The sequence below is a fragment of the Morus notabilis genome, unplaced genomic scaffold (assembly GCF_000414095.1).
Source record: "Morus notabilis unplaced genomic scaffold, ASM41409v2 Scaffold518, whole genome shotgun sequence".
NCBI lineage: Eukaryota > Viridiplantae > Streptophyta > Magnoliopsida > Rosales > Moraceae > Morus > Morus notabilis.
In genome coordinates, this window is record NW_010366577.1 from 971,079 (window position 1) to 984,681 (window position 13,603).

Sequence of the window (13,603 nt, forward strand, 5' to 3'; positions counted from 1 at the left end):
CTGACAACATTCAGGGCTCCACCCATAGGACATACAGTATTATACATACATGAACATGTAAATAACATTACAGACATCAACCACAATCTAGAAGTCCAAATATAAGAGTTTACAGAAGTTACACTTTCTTACATTTATATATCAGGAGGATGAACACAATCCTCTCCAACTTAAGATGGTAGCAATCTAACTCAGCTACTCCGCACCACTTCTAGAATTTCCTAGGAGGGGTTTAATATTTATAGAATAATAAAAACGTGAGCGAAAGGCCCAGTAGGATATATTTTGAAATAACTTTATAAATAAGTAAATATAACGAAAAATCTCCATATTACAGGCATCAACAAGTAATTTATACTATGATAAATTACTTACACAACCACGTGCACAAACCTAATCACCCTCGGGCCGGGTTTCGAGTTCAGCCCCCAAGGATGAACTCTCCATATCCTATCTAGGCCATCAGCCGGTTTACCGATTCACAAGATCTCTTGTCTTAAAAAATCATTCATTAAACTTTATGAAATAGTTCATTATAATTCCAATAGCTAAAATCAAGCTATTGATTTTTAAACATGCTTTTCTTTCACAAACATGCCCTTTCTTTTAAAACATTTGCAAGGCCAAAACTCTTTGAAAACATGCTCACAAAGAAAGGGATAAGAAATCCTACTTCACAAATATCAAACATGTGGCTAGCGTTACTCTATTCCAGCTTTCGCTTCCTCAAGCCCCCCAATCCAAGTCCTCGGCTAGCACTAATACAAAACCACACTTTAGGATCTAATTCACATTCCTAAAGCAATTTCAATCCCAATCATACCATTTGATTTCCTATTAGTGTGCCATAATTCAATTACCGGTTTCACAACCATTTCATGTTTCAAATCATCATTCCAAGGGTTTTTAATCTCAAAACATGGATTAAAGATGCTAATCCATCTACTCTAGGTCCCCAAATGAAGCTAATTTGAGTTCTCCTCAAAATCAGGGTCAAAACATGGGTTTTTAGGCAAAGCAGGGTCAAACCCAGTGTACACCGGTCGATCGATGACAGAGCAGTGCAACACCACTGGTCGACCGGTGGTGTGCAATTCAGTCGACCGCACAGGTCAACCTGTTGTAGTGCAGACCGGTCGACTGCACAAGTCAACCGGTGGAATCAGGCAGGATGGCCAGAAGGGCTGATCCGAAGAAAATCAGCACAAAACCTGCAATTCCAAGTCCCAAATTGAAATATCTTAAAGGAAAATCACTAGATCCGGGTTCTAGGTAGTAAATCAAGCCCAAATAACCCAAGATCTATAATTTCTACCATAGTTTTACTTAAAATCCATCAAAATTCATTTCGAACTAAAAATAAGTTTTTAAATCTAAAAATCTGAGTTGCAAGAGAAGTTTTTCAGAAATCTTACCTTAAATCCTTCTCTTGGCGTTGAAAACTTCTTTAAATCTTCCTTTGGTTCGAAATCTAGTTGCTTTGAGACAAAAATGGAAGAGAGGGAGTGAGAGTGAGAGAACGAGAGAGTGAGAGTGAAAGAGAGAGAGAGAGTATGCACGGGAAGGAAAGAAAGGAAAAGGAAAAAAAAGAAAAAGAAAAAAGGAAAAGAAAAGAAAAATGGATAGGTGTCAACATTTAAAATAACAGTCCAGAAATGTGCCCATACACACTTCTAGGTAAAAATGTAAATACTGAGAATATTTAAATACCTTAGAATTATTCAACTTTACACGTCAGAAACATTTATTAATCAATTAATTAAACCAGATTAGACACACTAATAAATCTCAATTACCTCAATTAATCCCATTTAATTCTTCAGGGCGTTACATACGAGGTGACTTATTTTAATTAGAAACTTATAGCTTTTAAATTCTAAAGTTGTACTGTATATTTGTATATGATCTGTATTGGTCGGCATTGTCCCTGAGATGTGTAAAGTTTAAATTTATGGACTGTTTTGATATTATTTTTAAAAGAAAGTCTCCGGAGCAAAATATATTGATATTTATGTAATTATTTTTGTGATTTTCGTTAAACAGTCCAGTTTCATTAAGTTTATTTTTTTTAATTAAATTTCAATAAATACGGTCCCATCTTTGGGGTCGTGACAGTTTTGGTATCAGAGAACGGCTTTGAATTCTATAGGAAATCGAGCATGTGTGAGTTTTTACTGAGTTTTGTTGCTATTTTAACAGTTTTGTGTCAGGACGTGCCGTACCATACCAGTGAATACATGATACAACTACGCTTGAGAATTTGACGTTATGGTCTGTCTCATTTTCTAGAGCACTTTGGTGGATGAAGTCTATGTTCCTATTATCGATGTTTATCGATACGAAGTTTGAAGTAAAAAAAAAAATTAGTTTGAAGTTGTCGGGAAGTATTAATTTTGACCCGATATTTTTTTATTTGTTTCCATGAGTGCTCTTGACACTTGTAAGTTTTTAACTTCAAAGCCAATATTGACTTTGGAATTTTTACGAGCGTTTCAATTTTGAAAATGATATTTGTTTTTATTTTCGTACAATTTGAATATTAGTATTAATCTTTTCCACCTCTCGATCCGTTTAACATAAAGATTTCAGTTAATGGAGCGTGACGACTTGGATTCCAGCAGATTTTGATCGATGAAGTTTCCTCCCTTCTTGTTTTGCTTTTCTCAATTTGATGAATGTGCAAGTTTAGTCTTGCAATCTAGATTCGTATTCTAGTTGTTCATTTAAATTCAGTAATGTATTCTTTTATCTCTTGAGGGTGTTTTGCTCAAGAGGGCTTTATGGGATCCTAGAGTTGATGAGATATCGATCTTTCTTCAGATAATGACGATGGTGGCGATGGACCCCATCGAGAGGTTGACGTCTATCTCTAATATTAAATTGAGTTCAGTTTTTATTTGGAAGCATAGTAGGTCCTAACCCACAGGTTCCAGGATTCCAATATCGAGCTTTATTCTTAATCTGTTTTAACCTGGAATTGGTCTTCCTACTAGATAACCATATCTTGATTCATATTATCTTTCTATCATGATTTAATGTTATTTTAAGATTAAGACCACTTCTTGTTTCGAATGTTAGTCTTGATAATTTCGTTCTCAATACAAAAACATGTTATATCGTTCATTTCCTTCTAGTGTACAGTTATCATTGGTGCGAAACTTGTACTCAATCTTGACTTCGAAAATCCTCATTCAATCATTGATGAGGACTCGAACTAGGTGAATGGTTTTATTGTATTGAGATTGGAGTTTTGTTTCTTCCTCATTAATAGACTAATTGATTGTGACAACCGATGTCATGATGCTGCCAGCAGAGTCGCAAGATGGATGTTCCTTTCCATCGTTTGACACGTGTGAATCCGCAGTAAAAGCGCAGAAAGTCCTAGTGCATAGATGCTAGGATGTCTATCCTGAAAAACTGTCGTATTCGGCTCTTTTCTGCCATGTAAATGGCATTCTTGCTTTTGATTTATATTTCAAAGTGATGCTTGAATGGAAGAACTTCTTCAACAGTTAAGGTTAAGTTTCCTCGGGCTGAAGATGATGAGTTTGATTACCTTAGAGAGATGTCTTGTCAATTTCATGTGAAATTAGAACGGGTAGTTCTAGTGGTAAGTATGAATAACATTTTAGACATTTCCCAAAATCGGTATTAGACCATAGATGTTGCACTAAAATCAACCTTGAAGTCATTTAGTCGATGAGATGGATTTCATGCAATTATAAGAATTTCTCTAGGCAGGCTGTTTGATTTTCTGCTATGTATTTTTTGAAGGCCTTATCGATTTCTAAACTTTGCATGCAGCATACCGAATCGAAGACCTCCATGTCTAGTTCCTATAGGAGTTAGAGATATTGATTTGGGAGCCCTGTGAAATTAGTTGTGCAAGTTCTACTAAGATGTGTTAATCTACATCTAGAATGGAAACTAGAGACCCAAATTTAAAACTATAACTACTGCACCTACAGTGAGTTAAGGACCACTTAGTATACGTTACAAGCTTAATGTAGCCACAAAAATCATCCAAATCGGATACCTGCAGCTCAAGTTATCGCATTCCTAAGTTAAGGAATTATGCAGGAAAATTCTACATAATTCTGCAGAAAATTCTACCTACGTTGATTTCGTATAACGTGTTGGTCAGGAGACAAACGGTCTCAGAATTTGACTTATGATAGTTGTTTTTGAAGCTCTAGGTGTCTAGTTTATTTAGAAACTGAAATTATGCCCTTTAGATTTATGTGAAATATTTTATGATCATTTCCATCGGAAAGCTCAAAACTGCGTTCTTGGCATAACGCAAAAAGTGTGAATTTGAACCCCAACTCCTAGAACTGTTTTTGCTACACCTAAACCACTGTTACTACCATTTAGAACATGTCATTAGTAATGTGTAGCAATTAGAGTCACGTCATATGGAGTTTTTTAGCCTGAGTTATGCGCATTGGAAGTTTCATCTAGAAACTTCTCCAAAGCTGTCAAAACCAGAAAAGGGCATAATTTTGATTTCTTGAAAACTATTTTTGAGGCACTTAGAGAGCTCAAAATAGGACATGTAATAGCTCGTTAGAAAGCCCTGGATGTCTATTTTCATCTGAAGTCATTTTTGCAACCTCAAGAGACACGTAGTACGATTTGTACGTATTTTCATAACGGACGTTAAATCAGTCTACATGTGAAGGTAAAGAACTGAATGAGTTGAATGCCTTCTTTTAGATAATCCGAATCTGATGAAGTGGAGACTTTCTCTAAGCACTTAGCTTGAGATGCTCAGCTAGATGTTAAAAATCTAGAATGAAATGGCCACTATATAAGAGTTATGCCCGTGATGATTTTGTCCACTTATATTATAACCTCGCATAACACTTCACATTAGAAGTTGATTGATTGGACATGTATATAGAAATAAGAATTTGCCAAGTTTATGTATGAAAGGCGTGATTGTGGAGAAATCACAAGTTGTCATAAAGTGATGAAATCGTTAATGTCATTCATTTCCTTGCATTTCTTGTCAAGGTTTTCAGGTTAAACCTTATTCCAATTTTGAGGGCGGAATTTCTTTAAGGATGGTAGGATTGTAAGATCCGGTCAAATTAATTAAGATTAATTAGTGTAATATGGTTGTTAAGGTTAATTAATATAACATTAGAAAAAGATTTTCAGTTAAGATTATAACGTAAAGGATTTTCCTCCTTCAAAAAGGATTGCTTTGGAATTGACGCTATTGTCCCCTGAATAGATTTAAAGTGTAAGCAGCTAATTTTTTAGAACAAAAATGATGGGCCATTTCATATTTTAGTTAGATTGGACTTTGAATTCTAGACAGTAAACTTGTACAGAGAGTCCAAGCTCATTTTTCCATTCTTGCATTTTCCTTTTTCTTTTTCTTTTTCTTTTTCTTCCTTTTTCTTTCCTTTTTCTTTCCTTCCCCGAGACATTTTCTCTCTCACTCTCGTGGAGCTCTCTCTTACTGAGAGCTCTCTTTCTCTTCTTTCTAAATTTTTTTCTTCAATTTTAAAACTCCATATCTCACTCGTTCTTGATCAGAATTGAGTCATTTTTGTTTCTATGAATTCACAACGGAGAGGAGAATGAGATGACATCTAAATTGCATGTAAAAAGCCCATCATGCCTGATAGCTCACCGGAGCTCCACCGCCGCCCACGCCGTCAGCCGCCATTTCTGGCGGTGGAAGTCGACACTACATGATTCAAAATGTTAAGGGTGATGTCGGGATGCTAAGCCCTTAAGAAATTTTGTAGAATGAGCTATATTTGGGATAGGGGTTTCTTCTTTTCCTTCAATTCTTGGATTTAGTGATTTCTTGTCTAGCTTGTTTAGCTAGTGATTAATAAATAAATAAAAAATTGTTGAGTACCTCTTGAAGTTATGAATTTTCTGTTGATTTGGTAAAATTCCTGAATTTTGAGGATTGAGTTTTATTGATGACAAAAGACTTTGAACTTGGTTTATGGTGAAGTATGTCGAATTACTTGAGGATTTAAATTTAGAACTCTTGATTTGGCATACTGGATATGTATAAAATTACTTTCCATGAGTTATTGGTGAAGGTGATTCAAAAATGCAGGTTTTGGGCAAAGTTTCTTGCTAAAGGGGCAAGTTATTCCAGCTTGCAGAACAGCTCCGGTCGCCCACACTGGGTGACCGGTATGCACTCCACTGGTCGACCAGTGGAGTTGCACTTTGTTGCTAGCGGTCGACTGGTGGCAACTAAAACCGCCTAGAAATGTTTGAAAATCAGTTTTAAGTCATAATTTTTCATACTTCTCCAGTTATAACCATGTTTAAGAATGAGAATGTATTTCTCATCCTTTTAAAAGTGTTTCGAGGAATTCTACCTTTTTGTGAAGAATTCGATTTCTTTGATAAGAGAATTTAGAAAAAAAGATTTTTGAAAAAAAATCTATGAATAAATATATGTGGAGTAATCATTCATATATGAAAAACTTGCCGGAAAACTTGATATTCGTGAATCATAGTTTATGGAAGTGAAATTTCAGAAAAGAAAATATGTCTTGAATTAGAAATAAATTCGAGCATGGTGTATTAACATGTAGAGCTCGTAGCACTGTTCTGATAAGCAATTCGCTCTTGAACACTGACCTGATGAGTAATTAGATACTTAGTGTGCTTAATTGCCTGAAGACTAGGATATAAAGATCGTATCCTTGAGGGCAGAAGCCAGAACCCACGCGGGGTGTATATTGGCTTAGCACAGATGTTAGACTTTATGTCTGGTACTACTAGAGAGCATTCCAGTTACCGGTGTTTGACTTCTAGTCTTCTCCTATGAACTTCAAGTTCTAGGATGCTTTAGAATTTAGATGGAATTACAAGTACTTGGTACTTGTTGATTATCTGAGGGATTAGATTCCTTGTACTGTTCGAAATGAATTTGAGAAAGTTTTAGTATTTTAAAAAGGGTTTTAAAATGCGTGGTTATCCATTTTATTCAAAAGATGTCGACATCTGCTAATATTTTCAGTTTTGAGTTTACTCCTAGCAAGTGTCAAGGTTTGGGATTGAGAATTTTAAATACTTAAACTATGGTTTCTAAAATTATTTTTCAATATAATCTACTATTATTCTCCCACTGGGCAATAGGCTCACCCCTGTTTTAAATTTTTCCCCCTCCAGAGTTAGTTGCTTGACTAGCAACGTGGCAAGCTGATGCTAACGGATTGAAGGCTTGAGATACGATGTGGCTTATTTTAATTAGAAATTTACAGCTTTTAAATTCTAAAGTGGTACTGTATATTTGTATATTATCTGTATTGGTCGGCATTGTCCCTGAGATGTGTAAAGTTTAAATTTATTGACTGTTTTGATATTATTTGTAAAAGAAAGTCTCCGGAGCAAAATATATTGATATTTATGTAATTATTTTTGTGATTTTCGTTAAATGGTCCAGTTTCATTAAGTTAATTTTCTTTAATTAAATTTCAATAATCACGGTCCCATCTCTGGGGTCGTGACAGTTTTGGTATCAGAGCACGGCTTTGAATTCTATGGGAAATCGAGTGTGTGAGTTTTTACTAAGTTTTGTTGCTATTTTTAGATTTTTTTTACCACGCAAGTTATTTTTTTACCAGTCGTAAATGAATCATTTACACGGTAAATAATTCATTTACCACATAAACTCATATTTACTTCAAATAATTTTAAAATTTTCTATTTACTTAATTTAATTTCAAAAATCAGCTATTTACTACTATTTTCCTAAATCTCTCGGTGCCTAGGATCAGTTGTGAATAGAGGTGTTAATTAATGGCTTGGCCCAGCCCGCTACAGTGGTCAATTCGGCACGGCTCGGCCCTATACTGTTATGGGCCGGCCCGACCCGGCACACCAGAAGGGCCTAGGCTGGGCCTCTTGTTTGAGGCCCGTAGCCCCGGCACAACCCAGGCACGACCCAGGCACGGCCAAGGCCTAGACCCGCCAAGCCCCAAGCACGACCCAGGCCCAGGCATGCGAAGGGCTAGGCATGGCCCAGGCACACGACATGAAATTTTAATGAGGTTTGAGGCATTTTAGGGCCAACTGACCAACCTATGTCATCCGGTCAACCAATCATTTTCTTGTAATTATTCATATTATTTCAATAAAATCACATTTTTTTGGGCATATGATATATTACTTTTTTTTGTCATCAAATTTGAAATTATAAAAAAGATCCTAAAAAAAATTGTTAATCATAAGTGAAACTCAAGTGCATTAAGAAAATTAGGTTAAGATTGAGTTAAGACATAACAGAATCTTCTGGAAACACTTAGGTTTTGTAATTTACTTATCCTATAATACTGCATTCTTTTTTCCTTCGCTAAGGTTTTGTCCCGATCTCCCCACGAGTTTTACCTGACAAGGTTTTTAACGAGGCAATCAATCATGTGTACTTATTCGTATTATCTCAATTCAATAAAATCACATCTTTTAAAGGCATATAATATATTTTCTTTTTTTAATTAAATATTGCAAAAAAAAATTAAAAGGGCCAGGGCCGGCCCGTGAAGGGCCTAGGCCCGGGCCCATCCCTGACCCTTATGGACTAGGGTCGAGGGCCCAGCCCTGGCACGGCCCTGCACAGTGCACGGCCAAGGCCCGCCACGGGCCTGGGGTTAGAAGGGCTGTGCCGTTTTGACATCTCTAGTTGTGAAGCATACCCACTAGAACTCGGACGGGGGAGCTTAGCAATTAGAAACATTAATGGGCCAAGGAAAGGATTTGAACTGCCGTCACAGGTTACTACATTCTGGGCCTAAAATTGAATTACGTGGGGCAAGACAACAAAGTTACATGTAGAGAATTTTTCATGGGTGATCACTGTCGTGTTATTATGGACACAAATTTGGGCCCAAAATATAATAATGGGGTAGCCGACGGAAATCAGATCTAAGACAACTCCCTTTCAGAATAACGCGTTTAGATCAATAGGGCTACTTGGCAGAGCTTTCCAGCCATTATTTTCTTTCTAGGTTCAAAAGATTCCCTAAAATTTTAGTAATTTCGAACTAATTAAGATAAGAAAGTAAGTTTAAGTAAGTACTTATAACGGCTCGAGGACTCGAGTCGTCACAATACCATGGTGAGAACTTACAGCCTGCAATATCGAGACTAATGTCTTTCTATATGTTTTCTCCCCTTTTTTTTGTTGCGATTCTAAAATTTGTGAATAAAAATTTGAGTTAATCAGATCTGTATTATTGTTTCTCCTTTAATTGACTGGTTTACTCAAAATTAAGTAGACTACTGGTTCAACTTTCAATTAACGTTTACTCTAGTTTTAAATTTTCTGGTTTAATCCAAAAAACGGCTCGTTTAATAAAAACTAAATAATTGGTATGAAATAAATCATTGGTTCCAATAAAAAAGAGTAAACCAATGATTTAAGTGGTAAGTAAACTAGTAGTTTACTCATAACTCATGAAAGCGGTATGCATCAAACAAATAATATAAATTTGTAAAATTTAATAACCACCTCTCAAAAGTGTACCTTATAGTTTATTTTTATCGTTACATCGGAGCGGGGGCCGCACTTGAGGGTGGCGTGTGATGGCGGGTGCAACGACATGCTTAGACAACGGGGGAGAGCTGTGGAATCGACAAGCAAGAACGGTAGGTGGACGGGACTGCGGGTAGGACCAATAATCCCATCATTTTTTGAGGTTTACTAATCTTAAGGATTGTTTTTTTCTTTAACGGATAATTAATCTAGACAACATTTTATTATCAAATATGAATACTCAAGTCTCATTTGTCATTTGACAATGACAAATGCATAGAAACGAATTAGAAAGCCCAAAATTTATGCATTACATTGGTCTCTTAATTACCTCCATAGGCCTACAATATATAGCTCATATATTTTTTAAATACTTACGAGAGTAAACAAACATACAACTTATTGAACAATGCGTAAGCAAATATATAATTTATAGGTCTCTGACGTGATTTTCACGATACAAATTATTTCCAAGTTCCAGAATTCAATGATTTTCGAATATCAAAAGAAAAAAAAATCAGATGCATCAATTAAGCCTTTGTTTTGCAGTTGAATTGTATTGAATATGCTAATTTCCTTGACTCTCGGGCACCATTAACAATTCATTTTCTAAAGTCATTCAACTTGCAAAATAGAGTTCGTAGAATCATTATTGAAGTGCAGTGGCATATATACTCCTATCTCGGGAGGGATTAAAATGAATATTGATGGGGGAGAACTTATAGAGGCTTTTGCAAAAAGCATTTTGCTAAACCTTTTGGATGAATTTTGCATGCACTTTGAAGCAAAATTGATGGGACACAATAGTACAATAGTTGATTTTGCTAATCACTTCAATTGGAATTATTGTTTGGTTTGAATGCGGTTCGACTTACGTTGTTAATTGTCGCTTTCTGAGAATAGAAGAGTTTCGTTGATAAGAACGAAATCGCACTCTTCGAGTCAGTGCCAGACTCCCACAGGTAAACTTTACTGATTGCTTAAAAAAAACATTACAATTGGAAATCTCTATATAAGCAACGAGATTTTCTTAGAAAAAACAAAAAATAGAAAAGATATCTAATATGGCTGAATGCAAAGAACATAATTGTTGTAGGAACCCGGATCTCTCGCAACGGCCTCCTCCCATCACGAAATCATCCAATTTGCTTGGCCTCTTACTCACCCTGATCTCACGCGCCTCCTTCCCTTTTGTTTCTGGAAGCTCTTCCTCTTTTCCTTCTGCTTTGCTGATCTAATTACCCTTCTTTAGCAGACCCTTGATCTGGGCTTGGGCCCCAGTCTCCTCTAGTTGGGCCGCTGACTCAATCCAGTGGGCTAGCCTCTCCTGGACTCTGCCTCATTCTAGAGTCAAGCCCACCCACGTATCACTCCCCGTGCCTTCGGAAACGACCTTGTCCTTAAGGTCAGGTATATCATATAAACGACCAAAAGCAGACAACTCTTCCCACATGGCATCCTCCAAAGGGCTGTGAGACTAGACCATTGAACTAACACCTATTTAATCACTTTCTTGTGGTCATATAGTAGTCGGGCAGCTATGATAGCTACTGGGTAAATCAGTGGCTTGTTGGAAAGGCTCAGGCTAGGTAAAGGGAAACACGTGGTAGGGTAATCCCCCTTAAACACTTTCAGCAAAGACACGTGAAATGTAGGATGAATTTTGCTGTCAGGAGGTAACCCAAGCGTGTAAGCCACAGGTCCAGCCTGCCTCACGATAAGAAAGGGTCTAAAGTAGCGCCTGCAAATCTTGTTGTTCAAATGTTTCACCACCGTCATCTGTCGGTAAGGTTGGAGCTTAACCAAAACCAGATCACCAAGGTGGAACTGGATGTCCCTGCGCCTCCTATTGGCAACCTGGCGCATACGATTCTGAGCTTGACTCAAATTCACCTTCAATTGTTGTAAGATGGCGTCTCGGTTGCTGAGGTTTTCATCCACGGCCTGAAGTGAAGTTGTTCCCCGTATGTACACCGGAATAGTGGGGGGATGGCGTCCATAGACAGCCTCAAAGGGCGTCATTCCAATAGCCGACTGATGGCTGGTGTTATAATGGTATTCTACCCAGCCCAAGTAAGCACTCCACTGCTTTGCATTATCCGTAACAAAGGCACGCAAATACTGCTCAAGCTATCGATTCAAAACCTCACTTTGTCCATCTGTCTCCGGATGATAAGCTGAGCTCATTCTCAAGCGCGTTCCCATGAGTTCAAAAATTTTCGTCCAAAATTGGCTGGTAAAAATGGGATCTCTATCCGAGATGATGGTACATGGGACTCCATGAAGCTTGATCACCATGCCATAGAAAAACTTTGCCACTTTTAAAGCAGTGTAGGTGGAAGGCAAAGCTCTAAAGTGTGCATACTTGGTCAAGCGGTCGACCACGACTAAGATCGTAGTGTGTCCTCTGGAATTGGGTAATCCCACGATGAAGTCCATAGCGACATCTTCCCAAACTCTCTCCGGTATTTCTAATGGTTGAAAGAGGCCATACGGAGATGCGGTAGAATATTTCACCGTTTGACAGATGGCACAATGGCTCATAAACTCTCACACGTCTCGTCGCATACCCGACCAATAAAAATTTGCACCCAAGCGCAGGTAGGTCCGTTCCACCCCAGCATGACCTCCAGTTGGGGTGGCATGAAACTCCTGTAACAGCTGCGGCTTGAGGCTGGAGTCCTGGCTAAGGTATATGCGTTGTTTGTAGTAAAGCAGTCCATCACGGCAACAAAAATATGTGCTTCCCAAGGTGCCCTCCTTCATTTGTTGGTGAATGTGTAGGAGATCGTGGCACTCCCGATTTTCTTGACGAAGTTCATCTAAGAATGCATATCGTCCACAGGACAAGGCTGCCCGGACCTCTACTGCAGGCCCGTCTATACAATGAGATAAGGCATCGGCTGCTGAATTGTCGACTCCGGCCTTGTATTCGATTGAAAAATTGAAACCTAACAACTTCCTTAGACAGTGTTGTTGCTCCGGGGTCTGAATGACCTACGTCAAGAGCTCCTTCAAACTTTTATGGTCTGTTCGAATGGTAAAAGGCCTCCCCAAGAGATACTGCCGCCACTTCACCACAGCTTCCACTACCGCCGTGAGCTCACACCGGTAAGCAGAGGCGCCCATCAATCGTGGCCCTATTTTCTTGCTGAAAAACACCAAAGGATGCCCAGTTTGCAGTAACACCCCTCCGATGCCTTCATTCGACGCATCAGTTTTGACCACAAAAGGCTTGGAAAAATCCGGTAGCTGCAGGATGGGAGTTCTTGTCATAGCCTGTTTCAGTTCCTCGAAAGTAATTGTGGCCGTGTCAGTCCAATGGAAATTGTCGCGCTTGAGCAACTCGGTTAGGGGGGCTGCAATGGTGGCGTAACCAGGGACGAACCGCCAGTAGTACCCGGTCAGACCTAAGAAGCCGCGCAACTGTTTAAGGTTCCGGGGTTGAGGCCAACGGGTCATAGCTTCTACTTTTGCTGGATCAGCCTTGACTCTAGCCGAAGTGACAAGATAACCAAGGTAATCAATGGAATCCTGAAAGAATTTACACTTGCTCCCTTTTGCAAAAAATCTGTTAGTCAGCAAACATTGAAGGACTAACTCAAAATGTTGCACATGGTCCTCAAAACTCTTGCTGTAAATAAGAATGTCATAAAAAAAAACTATCACGAACTTGCGGAGAAATGGTTTAAAAACTTGGTTCATGGCTGCTTGAAACGTCGATGGCGCATTCGAGAGCCCAAACGGCATCACGACGAACTCGAAATAACCATCATGAGTTCGGAAGGTGGTCTTGTGAACATCCCTGCTATCCATCCGGATTTGGTGGTAACCGGACCTCAGGTCCAACTTCGAAAAGATCACAGCTCCTCCCAATTCATCGAGCAATTCGTCGACCGTAGGAATGGGAAAGCGGTCTTTGACGGTAACAAATTTAGTGCTCGGTAGTTAACGCAGAATCGCTAGGAGCCATCCTTCTTCTTAACTAAAAGGACGAGTGATGAATACGGGCTAGTGCTATGACGAATGAAGCCATACTCAAGCATCTCCTTAACCAATTTCTCCATGACATCCTTCTGGAAA

General features: G+C 38.4%; 1 protein-coding gene across 1 annotated transcript; it reads right to left on the bottom strand.

The window, feature by feature from the left end:
• Positions 1-10,859: 10,859 nt before the first annotated feature.
• LOC112094007 lies at positions 10,860-11,542 on the bottom strand. Its single transcript, XM_024173836.1, has 2 exons — positions 11,150-11,542; positions 10,860-10,997 (listed from the first exon to the last, which is right to left on the bottom strand). The coding sequence occupies exons 1-2, from the start codon at positions 11,540-11,542 to the stop codon at positions 10,860-10,862; spliced, it is 531 nt and encodes a 176-aa protein (XP_024029604.1).
• Between the last annotated feature and the right edge of the window lie 2,061 nt (positions 11,543-13,603).